Here is a 19,146-nt window from a genome sequence, read left to right as displayed (position 1 = left end):
AAATATTTAATTTCGACTATACATGGTTGCAATGTAGTGTAAAATAGGATAATCGATTTTTTTCGTTATTCAGGACATCCCTACGTGTAACAAATTGACAGACATTAAATAATTAGTCTGTTGTTTATGGGAACCGTTCCTATTTTCCTTTCATTCTCTCCTTCATCAAAATATTCAATCATACCTAATCATACGCATGCAAAATGAATGTTGTCTTTTATAAAATAAAGAAGTATATTGTATTTTAAAATCACGTTTAAAATATTAAAATAAACTGATAAACAATGAATTTTTTTCGTCAAATTGGAAATTAGGAACGGGAAGAATTTAATTAAACTCTCTTGTGTCTATGGTTTATTTGGACAGTAAATTCCAAAATGGCGACGAGCGATGACGAGCCTATGCATTTATATGAAGTTTTTCAAAACTGTTTTAATAAAATAGCAAATAAACAACAAGGTGAGTGAGAAAATGCATACCGTGGCCAGTCACGCGTTCCTCAAACGAATTAACGCGTTCTAGTGCAGTGTTTCATTGTGAAAATCAGCCAAAGTGTTTGCGTGTTATGCCACAGCAGTGTTGTAGCGGACCAGCATTTCTTTAAAATGCGACCGAAAATGCCGTTTTGCATCTCCGAAACCAGTTTGCCTACGTTCCTAAAGAGATAACGCAAGTGTTTTAGCCTATTTTATTGTCTCGAAAGCGTGTAAAAATTGTACAAAGCCTATGTTTTGGTTAGGCTTGCTATTGTCAAAGTATCCATTGTGATCGCTATCATTCTTATTATTGCAGATTGCTTTACATGCTTTGTCTTATTGTTTACCTACTGAAGCTTACAGCTGTTAGAATTACGGTATAATCCTCATTTAAATCCATTTATTGGTAAAATTACTTATTCTACTATCCTGAATGAAACTGCCTCATGAGTCAGGTTTGTATGTCGATTTTGACGGCGTTCTATTGAGATTTTCTCAAATGTGACCGTCCGAAGCGCCGATATAGATCGCAAATTGCCGTTTTTATGTTCTCTTTGCGCGTATGTTTACATGGAACTGTTTATTTACACAATGAAGGCAGACGACGTATTAGGACGTACGAACTATACATGAGTAGGTATAGTTATCTACACTAACATTGAGTACGAACAGGTAAAGTTGGATGTAAGGGGTGATCTCCGAAACTAATGATCTGATTCTGATTTTTTTTTCACTTGAAGATTACCTACATTATCCCTGAGTGCTGTAGGCTATAAAACATGCCTATTATGTAGACAAAGTCACAATAAAAAGCAAAGTAGGTACTTACATGGTATTCTATTAGTGATGTCTAGCATAAAACAACAGTAAGTAATTGATTTTTCAATTTATTTATTACTAGATGATGCATGCCCGGGATCGTACCCCCGACCTCCGATTGGAAGGAGGACGTCCTAACCACTAGGCTACCACAGCTTGCTGTCCTACATGAAATAAAATAAATTACTTAATTTTATGTCATTACAATATGATATTATTTCGCATGATGACCTCCAAACCTTGTTTCGAAGAAGGCACACGATGATGATGATGATGATTATTTTGCAGTATATTGACAAAAATAATTTTCCATATTAATATTATAAATGCGAAAGTGTGTCTGTCTGCTAGCTTATCACGGCCCAACAGTTTAACCGATTTTGATGAAATTTGGTACAGATATAGTTTTTATCCTGGGGAAGGACATATGCTATTTTAAAATACAGAGTTCCCACAGGATTTTTAAAAAACCTAAATCCACGTGGCCGAAGTCGTGGGCCTCAGCTAGTATACAATATATTATATGCAAATATATAACTATTACATTACCTTGTGGGCCGCTGAATGATTTTATTATTACTTTTATTGGTTACATTTTAATTTTGTTAATCTGCGAATGTAATTTCTAGGCATTATCATGTAACTACTTACATTTACAACATTTACATATTAACTATATAAATTAATTAAATATTAAAGTAGTAGTTTATTGACTTTCCAAGTCAAATTAATTGTTACCATGTCAGTTTTTTTGTTGATTAAGTATCTTTCTTCTGTAAAAATGTAAATATATAAAAGGAAAAGGTGACTGACTGACTGGTCTATCAACACACAGCTCAAACTACTGGACCGATCCGGCTGAAATTCGGCATGCAGATAGCTACATTTTATGATGTAGGCATCCGCTAAGAAAGGATTTTTGTAAATTCATTACCTAAGGGGGTGAAATAAGGGGATGAAATTTGTGTAGTCAAAGCGGACGAAGTCGCGAGAATAAGCTAGTAAATAAATAAAAAAGCCTTTTATTGCGTCACTGGCAGGTGTCAAATGTTAACACATTTGACGTAGGTAGCCCTTATTTAGCCCTATTTTTCTTTGATTTTATGTCACCATAGCCTAATATTTCACACATTGTCTATTCAGGATCAAACCGAGAGTTCCCTCACTCTAGTTCACTCTGGTTACTGGTATCGCCCTGTGGAGATTGGCCCATTAAATAGAATTTTGTCAAACGGCGAGATTCGCTGCGATGATATTCGTGGGAACTCTTTGATTTTATGGGATAAAAAATAGCCTATGTCCTTCCCCGGGATGTAAGCTATATCTGTACCAAATTTCGTCAAAATCGGTTGAACGGATGGGCCGTGAAAGGCTAGCAGACAGACAGACAGACACACTTTCGCATTTATAATATTAGTATGGATAGTATGGATATACGAATGAAGCATATAATTTTAATTTTAATATGATGTCATAGTATCAGAAACTATCAGCAGACAGTTATGAGTCGACCTATTTAGATCAAGGCTCTGTGATTGGTTCAATAGATTCTATTAACCATCATATACAGCTACTTATCTATTGACGTCCGTGGACCATAACTTTATCATAAAATCTGGTGGAGTACTTATATTTTTAGGGTTCCTTACCGAAAAAGGAAAAAGGTACTCTAATAGGAGCACTGCATAGTATGTCTATCGTGGCTGTCAACTTCCCGTTGATCTAGATTCTAGAATACTCACCGTCGAACTATGAGACTCATAAAAATGAAAAATGAAAAAAATGAAAAATGAAAATCTTTTTTATTCGTATAAACTTTTACAAGTGCTTACGAATAGTCGGATGCATCTACCACTGGTTCGGAATGCCTTTCCTGCCGAGAAGAACCAGCAAGAAATACATAAGCATAAGAACCATAGGCGAAGACTCCCATCCCATCTACACGCACAAAACGTTTTGCGTCATCATTCCTCAACGCATGGTTTGGAATACTCTACCTATGTCACTCTCCAGGTCTTAAACTATACCCATGCAAAAAACCTGTTGATCTGTTGCACCGTTGCGACGTGATTGAAGGACAAACACACTTTCTCATTTATAATAAGGGTACTGATTCTAAAATTCGCCTATATTATTTATTATCAAACAAACATACTAAAGTAAGGAATATAATACTATTTGTACAAGTGTCTATTAAAAACCGACAATCCATATTACACAGGGTTTAGTCAGGCAGTTATGTTTGTTTGTATACTTATTACTTACTGTCGCTAGGTCAAGCGACTATAGCCTGTATTCCGAAAGCCACAAGAACTATTCGAGATGAACGTATAACGACTTTATTGTTTTATCCTAAATAATGGCAGCTAATTGGTATGAATCTATGCTTAATTTATAAAAAGTATAGTCTGTGACAGGTTGAGATGGCAATGGGATACTCCTGTCGTGAATTGATGATCGATGGGGTTGACCCATCACCGGCTCACTACAGAGCGCGGGTCTCCTTTCAGAGTGAGAAAGGTTTTGGCCATAGTCTACCACGCTGGCCATGTGCAGATTAGTAGACTTCACACATCCTTGAGAACATTATGGAGAACTCTCAGGCATGCAGGTTTCCTCGCGATATTTTCCTTCACCGTTAAAGCGAGTGATATTTAATTACTTAAAACTCACATAACTCCGAAAAGTTAGAGATGCGTGCTCGGGATGGAACCCCCGACCTCCGATTAGGAGGCGGACATCCTAACCACTAGACTATCACAGCTTATTATTAATTAATTAATCTTACAACAACCGACTATCAAAAAGAGTAATTTATTACTTACTAGCTGATGCCCGCAACTAAATTTTCCGGGATAAAAGTAGTCTATGTCCTTCCCCGGGTTGCAAGCTACCTCTGTACCAAATTTTGTCAAAATCGGTAGAACGGTTGAGCCGTGAAAAGCTAGCAGACAGACAGACACAAACTTTCGCATTTATAATATTAGTATGGATTTTGAATAAATTATTTGAATTTTAAGGGTTACTTTTCTCCTTTTGAGGTATGGAAGTTGGAACCCTAAAAATTGTATTTTATACAAAGAATAAAAATAATCATCAAAAGAAACAAATCATAATTGTTTTTCACAGCTCCTACTAGATACCGGACTATTAGTATTTCGTGCGACAGAGATAACGCTCTACCTTTTGGCCGCGTACTGTTAAACTGGGGGCACACGATGCGTTGCGGCGCCGCACCGCAAAGATTTCACCGTATCAGCGGGCACACGAGCGGTGCGGCGCCGTAGCAGCGTTGGACAGTCCTTCCTTCCTTGTGACGCATAAACAACTAAGCGGTGCCGCTCCGCTCGTCTCGGTGGTTGCAAGTCCGGTGCGGCGCCGGAGCGCATCGTGTGACATGCCACAGATATTAAGACGACGCAGCGACACCGCTTCGGCGCCGCACCGCCGGCCGCGCCGCCGCAACGCATCGTGTGCCCCCGCTCTAACTCCGCAAAGTCACAGGTGCATGCCGGGGATCGCATCTTCTCGACTAGACGTAGGCCGACGCGACGTCTTCACTCTTAACCACTAAGATATGACCGCTTTTAAATTAATCACCGCACTAAAAACCGTGCCGAACTCCATTATTTCTTGGTATCACGTAAACAAAGTTGAGAGTAAATCAAAATTGACGGCAACGCGCAGTAAAATATCCACGCCGTTAAATAGCGAATTGATGATCGAGCGGCTAACCGAAGGAGCTTCCTATAGCAGAGTGAACTAGAGGGAGGGAGCTCTCGGTTTGACCCTGAATCGATGATATGTCAAATATTAGGCTATGGGCACAGTTCACGACAGTTATGGAAATTCTAGTCACTAGCAGGCGTCAAATGTGAGGTGGCCCTATTTTTATATGATTTTACGTCACCATAGCCTAATATCACAGCTTATTATTAATTAATTAATAATTATAATTATTACGCGAACTTAAAAGTAAAGCTACGAGGGTTCCAAACGCGCCGAGGTCTGAGAAGAGCCCAGTGTGGATATGTGTACAACAAACTTAGTTTATGGGATCAATTTGTGTAGGTCAAACTTGCCGTTGACCTAAAATCACGAAATTTGGCAGCTAGGTAGGTCTTATAGCACAAGTAAAGAATAAATTAGAAAAGCGTGAATTTGTGATTCTATCACAAAAAAAATTGAATATTGTGTTCATGAACAAATAATATTTTCAACTTTCAAAGTAAGATTAATATATATATACCAAGTGGGGTATCAAATGAAAGTACATTCTTAAACAGATTTTATTTATTTTTATGCATCGTAGTTTTTGATTTATCGTTCAAAATGTCGAAAAAATACGACTGTAGTACGGAACCCTCGGTGCGCGAGTCTTACACTTGACCGGTTTTTAGTTTTTTTTTTTTTTTTTTTTTTTTCCGTTCGGGGAGGAGGAAAATCCTCATGGATGCCTCCGGCATGCCCGACTCCAACACAATGGCCTACGGACTAAAAACCTCCTCCCCACCTCCGCTCTATCTTTCAGGTAAAACCTTTGCATTGCATCTGAAAGATGGCTGTCTTTACAGTTTAGGCTTTATCTTTTTTCTGCCTATCCCATTCATCCGAGATTCTTCTTTTAATAATAGCACGCAACATTTCAGTGCATGCATTCCACTGTGATTCGCTTGAGAGCATACGAGGGACAAGATTTGTAGGCGTTATTGATTCGCCTTCTCCCTGGGCTTCTTTTCTTTTGTGCTCGAACTCCACACACTGAAATATTGCGTGCTCTGGCGTGTCTTCTGCACCGCAATACGAGCATGAGTCACTGGGCGCTTTCCCAATAGCATGGAGGTAGGTATTAAACACACCATGGCCACAAAGTGCTTGAGTTATAAACTTATCCACTTCTCCGTGTTTCCTTCCTATCCAGAGCTTTACGTTGGGGATAAGTTTTCTCGTCCACTGTCCTTTTCCTCCCTTTTCCCACTCCGTCTGCCACTCTTCCATTGTACGGTTTCGCTCTTCTTCTGGTGTCCTTTGGTCTTCACTGTTGTACATTCTTGTACGTTCCCTCGCCAATCTTTCGATAGGTATCAGGCCAGCTATTACCAACACCGCGTCCAGCGATATAGTTCTGTACGCACCGCAGATTCGTATAGCCATCTGCCTTTGTACCTTGCACAGCATATGTTTGTATTTAGCGCAATTCAGTACTCTACCCCATACCGGGACTGCATATAGCATTACAGAGTGGGAAACTGAAGCTAATACTCTCCTTTTGCTAGCCCTGGGGCCTCCTTGTTTAGGCATTAAGTGGCTCAGTGCCATTGTAAGCCGATCTGCCTTCTCCGATACTTCCTCAGCATGCTTGCAGAAAGTTAGGCTTTTATCAAACCATACGCCAAGGTATTTTAATTTATCTTTAGGTTTTATCCTGACCCCTTCCAGCAAGAATGTAATGGGCTTAAATTGTCTGCGTCCACTCAGCATAATAGCTTCAGTTTTTTCTGGAGCTAAACGCAGCCGCTTTCGCGCCATCCATCCGCTTATATTTGCCAGTGCCTTGTTTGCCTTTGTCATGAGATCGTCCTCCTTGCGGGCAGCCACCACCAGCGCTAGGTCATCGGCAAAACCCACCAAGTGAACATCCTCCCCGAAGTCGGTTCGCAGTATGTCATCGTAGAGGATGTTCCATAGCGTTGGTCCGAGGATAGAGCCTTGTGGTACCCCGCTAGTCACTCGTATGTCCGTACTCTTACCTTCACTGTCGCGCACTATTATTTGTCTATCCTGTAAGTAGCTATTTATAATGTTGTATATGTAATTCGGAAAGCCTCTCTTGTTGATTTCTTCCAGTATTAACTCCCATGGGGCCGAATTAAAGGCATTCCGAACATCCAGTGCTACCAATGCGCAGAGTTTCTTTTTGCGGCGAGTACCTTGCCTGGCCGCCTCAGCGATGGTTATCACTTTATCTATTGCACCGAGTGTAGACCTACCGCTTCTAAAGCCATACTGCGCCGCTGCTAAGTCGCCATGGTCTGGTAAGAGAGTTTCCATTCTGTTCAGTATGATTCTCTCTAACAGCTTCCCATAGCAGTCGAGTAAACATAGCGGCCTATATCCCGTTGGGTCGTCCGCAGGTTTCTTTGCTTTGCGTAGCAGTAGTAGTATTGCTACTTTCCAGATCTGTGGAAATTCCCCCGTTTGGAGGATCTCATTCACGACTTTTGTAATTTTATCGGGGATTGTGGAAACGGCCAATTTGACTATTTCAGGTGGTATAAGGTCTGGTCCTGGCGCCTTTCTCAGCTTGATTCGATCACATGCCCGCTTTAGTTCGTCGCTAGTTACCAATGGTATTTCCTGGGTAGGATACTTGAAGCGTTCGAAGTGGTCATGTGATGGAAATAGTACATTGGCTATTTGGCACATCTGTTCGATACCAATCTGTATTTGGGGCCCTTTTTTTAGTTTTTTCGTAACTATTTTATAGCCTAAGCCCCACACATCGTTATCTACAGCCTCACCCAGTTCCGTCCACTTATTACCTCTAGATTTTGTAATTAATAGCTGCAGATTAAGTTTTGCTAGTTTATATTCTTTTCTAGGTTCTTCGACGTCAATTTCTTGCTTCATTTTGTATTTCTTTGTCATTGCTCGTGTGTATGTTCTTCGGCGCTCAATACATTCCCTCCTTGCTTCAGCTATCTCCTCATTCCACCAGTATACTTGCTTCTTCCGGCCACGTTTTCTTCTGGGCATCGATTGATTGCATGCCTTAGTCGTGGCAGCTACCAAGTCTTTAGGAGTTTTGATTTGTTCGCAACTGAGTGTTTTTTGAAATATTTCTTTGTTGATTTTATTCATATTCCACCCTGTTGCTGGTGGGAGGATCTTAATTTCTTCTTGCAGTACTTCAAATGAAATATATTTATGTCCACTCAGAGTTTCTTCCTCCATCACTTTCCAGTTAGCCATCTTTCCTGCCCAGTCAGAGCTAACAAGCGTCACGTCGGGTCTAGAAGACTTGTGTCCCCTTTCAAAGGTTGGTAAGTTCCCTGTATTTATGGTGACCAGATCCAGCTCAGCGAGGGTTTCCATTAGATACTTGCCTCTGTGGTTTGTAGTTTTGCTTCCCCACAGCTTTGAGGCAGCGTTGAAATCCCCAGCCACTAAAATGTTTCCTTGTTGGTTTCTTATACTATCACTGAGTTCATCTATGTCTTGTTTATACTGGTCTATGCTGCAATTAGGTGAGAAATAGCAGCTGTATACCGTGAGGCCTGACCGGTTTTTAGTTATGTATTGTATTATGTACACATTGTTATATTTTTCTTTAAAAAAAAGGATCTGCTGAGTTTCTTGCCGGCTCTTCTCGGTAGAATTTTCTTTCCGAACCGATATGGTGAGTCACGCGTAAGTGGCACGAGTTGTCCTAAATGGGATAAACATTTCATTTCAATTGCAAAATTATTGTTATTGTACGACAATATATTTGGTAAGTCAGTTAGTCAGTTATTATGAAGCGATACAACGATGCTGTTTATAGTGCGGACACGGTTATTCATCATAATAGCTGTGTGACACACAAACATGCAAGATTAATTCATTTCTTGTAACTCGTGACGCCCCATATTCGGAGTCATATAGGTTGATGTACCTATTTGTATAGTACGAGACAGGTCGAGATGGCAATCAGGGTATTTATTTATTTACTAGCTTATGCTCGCGGCCTCGTCCGCGTGGACTACACAAATTTCAAACCCCTATTTCACCCCCTTAGGGGTCGAATTTTCAAAAATCCTTCCTTAGCGGATGCCTACGTCTTAATCTGCATGCCAAATTGCAGTCCGATCCGTCCAGTCAAGGGGGGTTTTGATAGATCAGTCAGTCAGTCAGCTTTTCCTTTTTATATATTTTTAGACGTACTTAGTACGTACTACGTACGTGTGCGTACGCGACAGGTCGAGATAGCAATCGGGGTATGAGGCGGGGGGACGCCCCGCACACCCGCACAGCCCCCCGCACTAACCCGGTGCGGGTGCGGGGCGTCCCCACCCCTATTACCATCTCTTCCTGTCGCGTACTATAATTATTTGCAGTTTTTACACGTAGGTACAGAACGCGCAGAAAATAATATACATCGACCTTTAGAAGGAGATAGCAGATTTGTAGAGCATTGTCTGTGGTATTAGTGACAGAGACAACGCTCTACAAAGCCGAAAAGTCATTCTAAAGGTGTCATAGAGGTGTCGTACACTAGAGGCACAGTTAGGAAACTTGTAACAAGACGTCAAAGCTACACCTACACTGGCAGGCGTCAAATGTAAACCTACATTTGACGCTAGGTAGCCTATGAAATGACTAGGTTTCGTCGACATTTTTATTTTTCAAGTATCTGCAACCTACTGTACTTAGGATTGAGTTAAAAAATAGTTATGATTTTAATAATGAATATGTCATGTCGATGTCGGCCATAACGGTCGTATAACGCGATCCGGGCCGAGGCCGCCCATTCGATGGTAATTCACTCACCGATAGATTAATATCCTCATAAATCAATAATTCCACTACCTTTTTTATTCACTATACTTTATATAACATGAGGAATTATTAAATTCGCACTGAAGGTATGCGCACACTAGCAGAATATGCTTTGGCTAGCTTGAAGTCGCGACTTCGTCCGCGTGGACTACACAAATTTCAAACTCCTATTTTACGCCCTTAGGGGTTGAATTTTCAAAAATCCTTCTTAGCGGATGTCTACGTCATAATAGCTATATCGTCATATAGCTAATCTGTATGTTAAATTTCAGCCCGATCCGTCCAGTAGTTTTAGCTGTGCGTTGATAGAGCAGTCAATCAGTCAGTCGATCAGTCAGTCACCTTTTACTTTTATATGTTTAGATAGTTTTGATTTATCGTGCAAAATGTGGAAAAAATACGACTGTAATACGGAACCCTTGGTGCGCGAGTCTGACTCGCACTTGGCCGGTGTTTTTTCTGTTTCCTGCTCATTGCCACTTCGGCTTCGCAACTCGTTGAGCTATGTCGGTTATTCTGGCATATTAATATGCAAACTGCGTTCCTGTGCCGCCTCATCATGGCGTTGACGGGTCCGCTGGGTTTAGGTATTCTGGTGTGTTACATACCCGGTTTCTCCCCGGAAGAAACGTGGTCAACTGCGTTCCTTCGGGGGAGGATGTGTAAAAGCATTTCCCAGCGAAAAATAATCTGTAATTCTGGTTCTCGTACGGGGTCCCAAGTTGCTAGAACTATTCTGTACAAGATATGACCTCTAATTATGCTAATCGTCGTGTATTGGACGTCATTTAGAGAATTCTCGCCGATTGACGACACTTTATTTGCTCAGGTGCGCTTGCGTCGCCCCGCTGTGTGAACCAATTGGAGCGCTGCGTTTAAATTTCGAATGTTTTTTGAATTTATTTACTAGTCCATTAAATAGAGCATTTAACGTCGCACTAAATTTTCTATTTCGGCTGATAACTTTTAAAATGTTGGAAAAACCGGTTAATTAAATCGGACATAAATAGTAAACGGTAAATTTTACAAAAAAGTTTACAAGAAACAAAAGATGCGAAATTTTATTTTCTACAATAAAAGTTCACATAACTTTTGCCCTAAAGTGGATAGTTTTCGAGATATCGGCCAAAAACTTTCCTTCAAGATTGCGATCGAAGCTCCACCTGGATTTGTCAGCATTTTGTGATTTTATGGTCAATAAGTGACCCTTAACCTAAAAATAAAATAAAATTGGATCGGAAATTTAGTACGAGGTTGACCAAAAAAAAACGGCTTTATTTTTTTTTAGAATAAAATGCCGTGGTGATGAAGTACGCTGAGAGCATTGCATGAATATGTCATTCAATGTTCTCAGCGTACATATTCAAAATTCTTTGATCTTTTATCGTTTTGTATTTTATGTCTTTTTTCTTGTACCTTTATTTGTATTTAAATTTATTATTAATCATCTAGTTAGTGTAATTGGCACTGCCGTTCTAATTAGATATAAAATAAATAAATAAAATAAATAAAATACCCATGCATAAAATCACGGCGATCCGTTGTTCCCTTGCGACGTGATTGAAAGACAAACAAACAGACACACTTTCGCATTTATAATAATTACTAGCGACCCGCCCCGGCTTCGCATGGGTGGCAGTGTAGATACTTATGTAGTGTCACATCCATACTAATATCGTCATATTTCAACAAATTTACACAAACCAATATTAAATTGAAGCTATTTTATTTATCCTCCATTTGAAGTGTTTATTTGTTTATTTTTACTTTTTATTCCACTTATCTGTCGTCTATTCCTCTTTTATTTACTGTTGTATTTTTATTTATATATATACATACGTATATTATGTATATTTACTTTATTTAATTAGTACACCCCTTCCGCTTTCTTTAATTTTTATAATATCCTCTACCCTAAGCTTGCCTGGAAGAGATCGCTATTTTAGCGATAAGGCCGCCTATTGTACATGCTATCTTTGTTATATGTCTATTGTTTTTGTTTTGGTGTACAATAAAGCATATTTTACTTTTTACTTTACTTTAAATTATACCTATAAACCTTCCTCTTGAATTACTCTATCTATTGGTGAAAACTGCATTAAAATCCGTTGCGTAGTTTAAAATATCTACGCGTTCATACATACAGACAGCGGGAAGCGACTTTATTTTATACTATGTAGAGATGGGCAGTGATTCTGCAAAGGTCACAACCTCAACTCTATATTGTTTACGCGAATCACATAAACGTGTCTGTCGAGTTACCGACCCGTAACGGACTAGGTTACGATACGATAGTATATCGGTAATACATTACTCGCTGATAACCCGTGAGGTTACTACGCCTATCTTTACTGCCTACTGCCTGTACATCGACGCCTATCGGCCAGAACTAATAATATTATTGTTTATATGCAATATAATTAATTAGTTTATAATTAAGAATATGTAAATCAACACGTGAAGCGATTTGCCTCCTCGTTTCTAATTCTAGGATATATGGGGTGCTCGTGGGCATCAGTTTTCTCCTACACTTTTAATATCTTATAAGAGCCTCAATAGCTCAACCGGTAAGGAGTGGACTGAAAACCGAAAGGTCGAGCGACGCGCGACGGTTCAAACCCCGCCCGTTGCACTATAACTCCTAGCACAAGCCTGAACATGGCTAATATTCTTTAAAAAAAAAAAAAAAACTAGTCATGAGTGAATAGGCATCTTCTAGGCAACCGATGCTTTCTCAGGCTGCATCATCACTTGCCACCAGGTGTGATTGCAGCCAAACGATAGTCTCTACTAGCCTTGTCCACAAGTTCAAAGTCGTTCAGCGTGAAATGGAGCTGGCTATGTTGGGCGTCTCTCTGAGGGACAAAATCCGTAACGAGGAAATCCGTCGGAGAACCAAAGTGACTGACATAGCTCTACGAATTAGCCAGCTGAAGTGGCAGTGGGCAGGTCACGTCTGCCGCAGAACCGATGGCCGCTGGGGCAGACGTGTTCTGGAGTGGAGACCGCGTATCGGCAAGCGCAGTGTGGGACGACCTCCAACCCGCTGGACTGACGACCTTAAGAAGGTAGCGGGAAGTGGGTGGATGAGGAAGGCAGAGGATCGTGTGTGGTGGCGCGCTCTTGGGAAGGCTGATTGATTTGATTGATTAATAGTCTCTAAATAAAGAATTGCTCCAAAAAGGTACCTACTGGTCGACATGGCATACGGGGTGGGGACGCCCCGCACAACCCCCGCGCTTATCCGGTGCGTGATAGCGCGGCGGGTGTGCGGGGCGTACCGCCTCATACCCTGATTGCCATATTGACCTGTCGCGAACTATTGGCAGGTACATATTAAAAGAGTCAATGAAGAAAAAAATTACAAGATAACTTAATCAACAGTTGTAATTAATTTGTATATTTAAACAGTTCAATGACAGGTCAAATGGGGGGTTAGTGTAATTTGGCTGAGATAAAAATGATAACACGCGATGACGCATCGTAGTTTCGTAACGTGATCCCAACAATATGCGTCCCCTGCGATGACGGGTTGACTATAGTCGACGCATTTTAAACTGAGTCGTCGAGTTATCTGTCTGTTTCGCTCGCACTTACAGGTACACTCGTAACGTTCGCCCGCACCAGGCTAGCGCGTGGGCTGTGCGGGTGTGCGGGGCGTTCCCTCCCTGATTACCATCTCGACCTGTCGCGTACTACAGTACCCGTAGTACAAGATTTTACGTCTCACCAAACGAAACCAAATTCGAGAGTCGAAATACTTCCGCGTTAGAGTAAAATGGACCTAAACAGCCTTGAATTGAAGTCAAATATTCAATGCCACTGATTTTAATTTCGCAATGTTTCCGCTTGGAGCGCTGGCTGTAGAAGTGTAGACAAACTTGAGCTTTAAAACAAGGCATTTAAGATCCAGTTTACTGTAACGCGGAAGTATTTCGACTCTCGAATTTGGTTTCGTTTGGTGAGACGTAAAATCTTGTACTACGGGTACAGACATGCATAATATAATGACTAGCAGTTGCCCGCGACTTCGTCCGCGTAAAATTTCTGGTTTCTCATGAGATCAGAAATTTTCCCGCTGCAAAAGGCCTCACTTACCTAATCACTCAGTCTCATTTTGCTCGGAACCCAGAATACCTAAATGCCAATATTCATATCTCTAACTTCAAAAACGTAGCATTTTCATATAACCTTCCACCCTCCACTTCACCCCGTTAGGGGGGATGTTCTCAAAACCGTTTTTTAGCTGACACCTACGTCCTAAAAGGAACCTACCTTCCAAATTCCAAGTTTATAGGCTTTATAGTTTCTGAGATTTCGTGTTTAATCAGTGAGTGGTATATCTCTTTTACACATATATATATATATAGATCATACTCTATAGCCGTCTTACATGCCATACCATAATATGACAGGCGTGTGAAAAGCTCGGTTGAAGTATAATCGGCCGTGTAATAGCTATAATCGGCCTTTTTGTGACCAACTAGGGCCTAATTCAAGATACCTTTATTTTGTTAATTATTATTCACTTATTTGTTAATAGGTTTGCGCTTGACTGTGATCTCACCTAACGGCAAGTGATAATTAGCTTCAGTCCTTTAAAGGCCAAAGACTTTAAAAGCCAGGATGGACCTAAACTCCAAGATGTCTGTCAAAGAGCCTCAATAGCTCAACGATTAAGGAGCGGACTGGAATCCGAAAGGTCGGCGATTCAAAGCCTTTAACTCCATCCGTTCGCGACTTTGTCCGCGGTACATCTACATCTATATCGAAATATATAAAAGGAAAAGGTGACTGACTGACTGACTGACTGATCTGCGCACAGCTCAAACTACTGGACGGATCAGGCTCAAATTTTGCATGCAGATAGCTATTATGATGTAGGCATAGGATGAGGATTTTTTGAAAATTCAACCCCTGAAATATGAGTTTTAAATTTGTGTGGGCATAAGCTAGTAGAATATATTTTAATTGAAGTAGGTAAACTTTTACAAGTGCTTTTGAATCGTCAGGTAGTTTAATTTACCACTGGTTCAGAATGCCGTTCCTACCGAGAAGAACCAGCAAGAAACTCGGCGGTTGCTCTTTTAGCAATAGGGGTTTGAAATTTGTGTAGTCCACGCGGATGAAGTCGCGGGAATAAGCTAGTTACTGTATAAGGAAAAAGATTACTTATTTTAAAAGGCCACAATTTACACAGTGGGTGATTTGTCCGTATTTGGCGGCAAACTGGTGTAACTTACAAGTCACAAATTGGGTATTTGACTCCAATTTTTTTATTACTTTATTATAAACTAGGATAAAAATAATGACGTAAACTGAAAAAAGTAATTAAATCGACCAAATAATAAAAAAGTTATTTAAGCATTTAAATATTTCTGATTAGACAGAGATAGCAATATAGAGTCGTGACGTCAATTTGACAAATGCCATAGTGGCTTCGTGCTGTTTCATACAAATTTTCGTTTTGCGAGAAAGGGATAGAAGACCCTCCCCCACTCCAAAATTAAAATGCCTGTAACCTTGTAAATATTTATAAATTATTTTTTTCAGCGTACGTCATTATTTAATAATAATAATAATAATAAAGTTTTTTTATTTAAGGCAAAGAACCCAGTATACATATTATTCATAAAATAAAATATACCATTATATAAATTAAAATAAAATAAAGTTCCGTATTCGTAGTTTATAATAAAGTAATAATGTTTATCAAATTCAAAAGTAGGAAAATACCCAATGAACAAAAAACAACTCTTCAGGTTAATCGTTATGCTCGTCTTGTAACATTAAAAGCTTAAAGATTGTTACTTAGTACTAGCTGACCCGCCCCGGATTTTTTGCATGGGTAGATAAAAACCTGGAGAGTGACATAGGCTACTTTTTATCCCGGAAAATCAAAGAGTTCCCACGGGATTTTTGAAAAGCCTAATTCCACGCGGAGGAAGTCGCCGCCATCAGCTAGTCTAATCTATAATATAAAAATGAATCACTAAATGTGTTGCTGATCGCAAATCTCGAGAACAGCTGAACCGATTTCGCTAATTCTTTTTTTATAATATTTCTTGAAGTACGAGGAAGGTTCTTACGGAGAGAAAAAATTTGAATCGACTGTTAGGCGGAACGAAGCTCGCCGGGGCAGCTAGTGAAAAATAAAAATAAATCTACACTAATATTATAAAGAGGAAAACTTTGTTTGTTTGTTTGTTTGTTTGTACTGAATAGGCTCAAAAACTACTGGACCGATTTTAAAAATTCTTTCACCATTCGAAAGCTACATTATCCACGAGTAACATAGGCTATATTTTATTTTGGAAAAAAATAGGGTTCCGTAAGATATTTGGGTTTTTCGGACACAAGGTGTAAAAAATCAACCAGAAAAGTTACTTATTTTGCGTACGCTGCCTAAACTATAAAAGATAGAACCATAAAATGTTCTAATTAATTGTAGATCTTATAAATATCTACAAAAAAGTCCGCGACACACTATACCCATCTATGTCGAGTGAGGCACAGCAACCATTTTTTTATTTAAAAATCTTGAATTTTTTTTGGACTACATTTAAACGCGTTTATTTTACTCATGCTATTAATCCTTATCAAAATAAATGATTTCATCACTAAGAACAGTTTATGGAGATAATATTTGGTCTTTGAATGATTAAAATTGGACGTTTGGTTTTGAAGTTATGGCGAAATTAAAATATTACGATTTCTGCTGCACGGCCCGTTGTATTATATAAAGAGGTAATTGTCGTTAAGTTTGTTTGTAGGGGGTAATCTTTAGAACTACTGAACCGATTTTAAAAATTCTTTCACCAGTAGAAAGCTACATTATTCCTGAGTGACATAGGCTATACGGGATCTTTAAAAACCTAAATCTACGCGGGCGAAGCCGCGGGGATCAGCTAGTCTAAATATATAAAAGGACAAGCTGACTGACTGATCTAGCTACGCACAGCTCAAACTACTGGACGGATCGGGCTGAAATTTGGTATGCAGATGCTATTATGACGTAGGCATCCGCTAAGAAAGACTTTTTGAAAATTCTACCCTTAAGGGGGTGAAAATCACATGAGCTGAACAATGGCGGCTACGCTTTACATTAATTATACTTACATGTAACGATTAATCGACATATTTGGAGAGGGTGTAAAAAATCTGGTGCACGTGTCGTGCGCGTGGCGTTTGTAGTGTGTAGTTTGTAGTGTGTAGTGTGCACAATCGCATTTAACGGGTACTTATACCTACTCGTAGTAATTGTTAATGGTTTTACGACAATAGTAGGTACTAGCTATGCTCGCGACTACACAAATTTCAAACCCCTATTTCACCCCTTTAGGGGATGGATTTTTTTCAAAAATCGTTTCTTAGTGTATGCCTACGTCATAATAGCTATCTGCATGCCCAGCCAGATCCGTCCAGTAGTTTGAGGTGTGCGTTGATAGATCAGTCGTCGGTCAGTCACCTTTTCCTTTTATATAATTTAAAAAGAGCAACCGCCGAGTTTCTTGCTAGTTTACTTCGTGCGAGTATAGCAGTGAGTCTGTTTGCACGGCATTGGCTTAGAGCCCTCGCCCACGGCGACTTTTTGTAGCGATACAGTAGCGATGCTGTCGCGCGTCCGCATCGATACAGTCGCGAAGCGGTCGCTAGCTGTGTGCCCTCGCCCACGGTCTCAGATTCAGTCGCGATGCAAACGCGATATTGTCACGCTTCTGTGTCGATGCAAACGAGAAAAAATGTTGCACTGATGCTCGGTTCTCTATTCACGCGCCACCCTCCCTCCGTTCTTCCCCCGATGTCATCCGACAAAGTCGCGCGTTTGCATCGATACAGTCGCGATGCAGTAGCACGTTGCAAATGCGACTAACACGCGTTAGTAGTGATGCTGGCGTGCGTTTAGTAAACGCGCGACAGCATCGCTACAAAAAGTCGCCGTGGGCGAGGGCTCTTACTGTCTCCAAATTAAAACGCCGTGGTTCAAAAGTACCCCCAATATTTGTTTGGGCGGGCAAACAGCTCGGGTCAGTGGCGGGTTAGGGTGACCACTACAACGGGGTAAATATTACCCCGCGCTTGCTTTTATAGGGTTAATTTTATTTATCTTGGCTTAATTGAGAGATAGGGATTTAGTTGAAGTACCTTAAATGATTGTTGATAATAGAATTGAGCACTGAATAACTTACGATTGAGAATATAATAGAATAAAAAGCTTTATTCAAATAAACTTCCTACAATTGTAAGTGATTATGAATAGTAAAAGTAATTTAAAAAATTGATTTAAAAAAGCTGGCAGACAGACAGACACACTTTCGCATTTATAATAATATTACTTATAGATGTACCTAGTTATAATGTTCTGAATACTTCACCCTCAATAAATCTCAGATTGTATGAAAACTAGCATCCCTGCCCCCCTCCCCCCCCCCTCTCCCCACACGCCACCACCACACCATCCATTCATTGCGCGCTCATCCACCGTGAAACGAGCGAGATTTATGGGGTTTTATACCCTTACACTAATCAATACAGTACGCGGCCGAAAGTGATGAACATCGGCCTTTAGTATGACTGGGGCCGATTCTCTTGTACACAATCTCTAAACTAAACTAAATTAACAGGTCTAAATCTAGTGCTATCCTTTTCCGTAAGCAACAGTGTGAAAGGGATAGCAATAGATTTAAACGTGCCATTTTAGTTTAGTTTAGAGATTGTGTACAACGGAATTAGCCACATTGCATCTTTGTAGAGCGTTCTCTGTCACTCATAAACATATGAAGCTTTGTCGGTCTCAACGAGCGAGACAGTGCTCTACAAATGTGCTGTCTCCTTCTAAAGATCGATGTACATCACTTTTGGCCGCGTACTCTAAGCTACCTACCAATATTGTAAATGCGAAAGTGTTTTTGTTTGTTGGTTTATCGGTTTACTAGCAGTACCCGTAGTACAAGATTTTACGTCTCACCAAACCAAACCAAATTCGAGAGTATACTTCCGCGTTACAGTAAACTGGATCTTAAATGCCTTGTTTTAAAGCTCAAGTTTGTCTACACTTCTACAGCCAGCGCTCCAAGCGGAAACATTGCGAAATTAAAATCAGTGGCATTGAATATTTGACTTCAATTCAAGGCTGTTTAGGTCCATTTTACTCTAACGCGGAAGTATTTCGACTCTCGAATTTGGTTTCGTTTGGTGAGACGTAAAATCTTGTACTACGGGTACTGATCACTTCGGCCGCGTGGATTTAGGTTTTCAAAACCAAACCAACTAATAAACCAACAAACGTACACACTTTCGCATTTATAATATG

At 40.0% G+C, this 19,146-nt stretch overlaps 1 protein-coding gene across 8 annotated transcripts in view; it reads left to right on the top strand.

Annotated features, from left to right (window-relative positions):
- Positions 1 to 377: 377 nt before the first annotated feature.
- da (transcription factor daughterless) overlaps positions 378 to 19,146 on the top strand; it is a 124,049-nt gene continuing 105,280 nt past the window's right edge. For 7 of the 8 annotated variants that reach the window (XM_069507953.1, XM_069507957.1, XM_069507956.1 and 4 more), the window contains exon 1: positions 386 to 459. In XM_069507953.1, the coding sequence (XP_069364054.1) occupies positions 402 to 459 (58 nt within the window). In that variant the 5' untranslated portion in view covers positions 386 to 401. Of the gene's footprint in view, positions 460 to 19,146 lie in introns of all 8 variants that reach the window. The other variant, XM_069507954.1, reaches the window with a different exon arrangement.

The sequence above is a fragment of the Maniola hyperantus genome, chromosome 27 (genome assembly GCF_902806685.2).
Source record: "Maniola hyperantus chromosome 27, iAphHyp1.2, whole genome shotgun sequence".
Classification (NCBI taxonomy): Eukaryota; Metazoa; Arthropoda; class Insecta; order Lepidoptera; family Nymphalidae; genus Maniola; species Maniola hyperantus.
The sequence above is the reverse complement of the archived record's forward strand: the minus strand, read 5'-3'. Positions and strand labels throughout refer to the sequence as shown.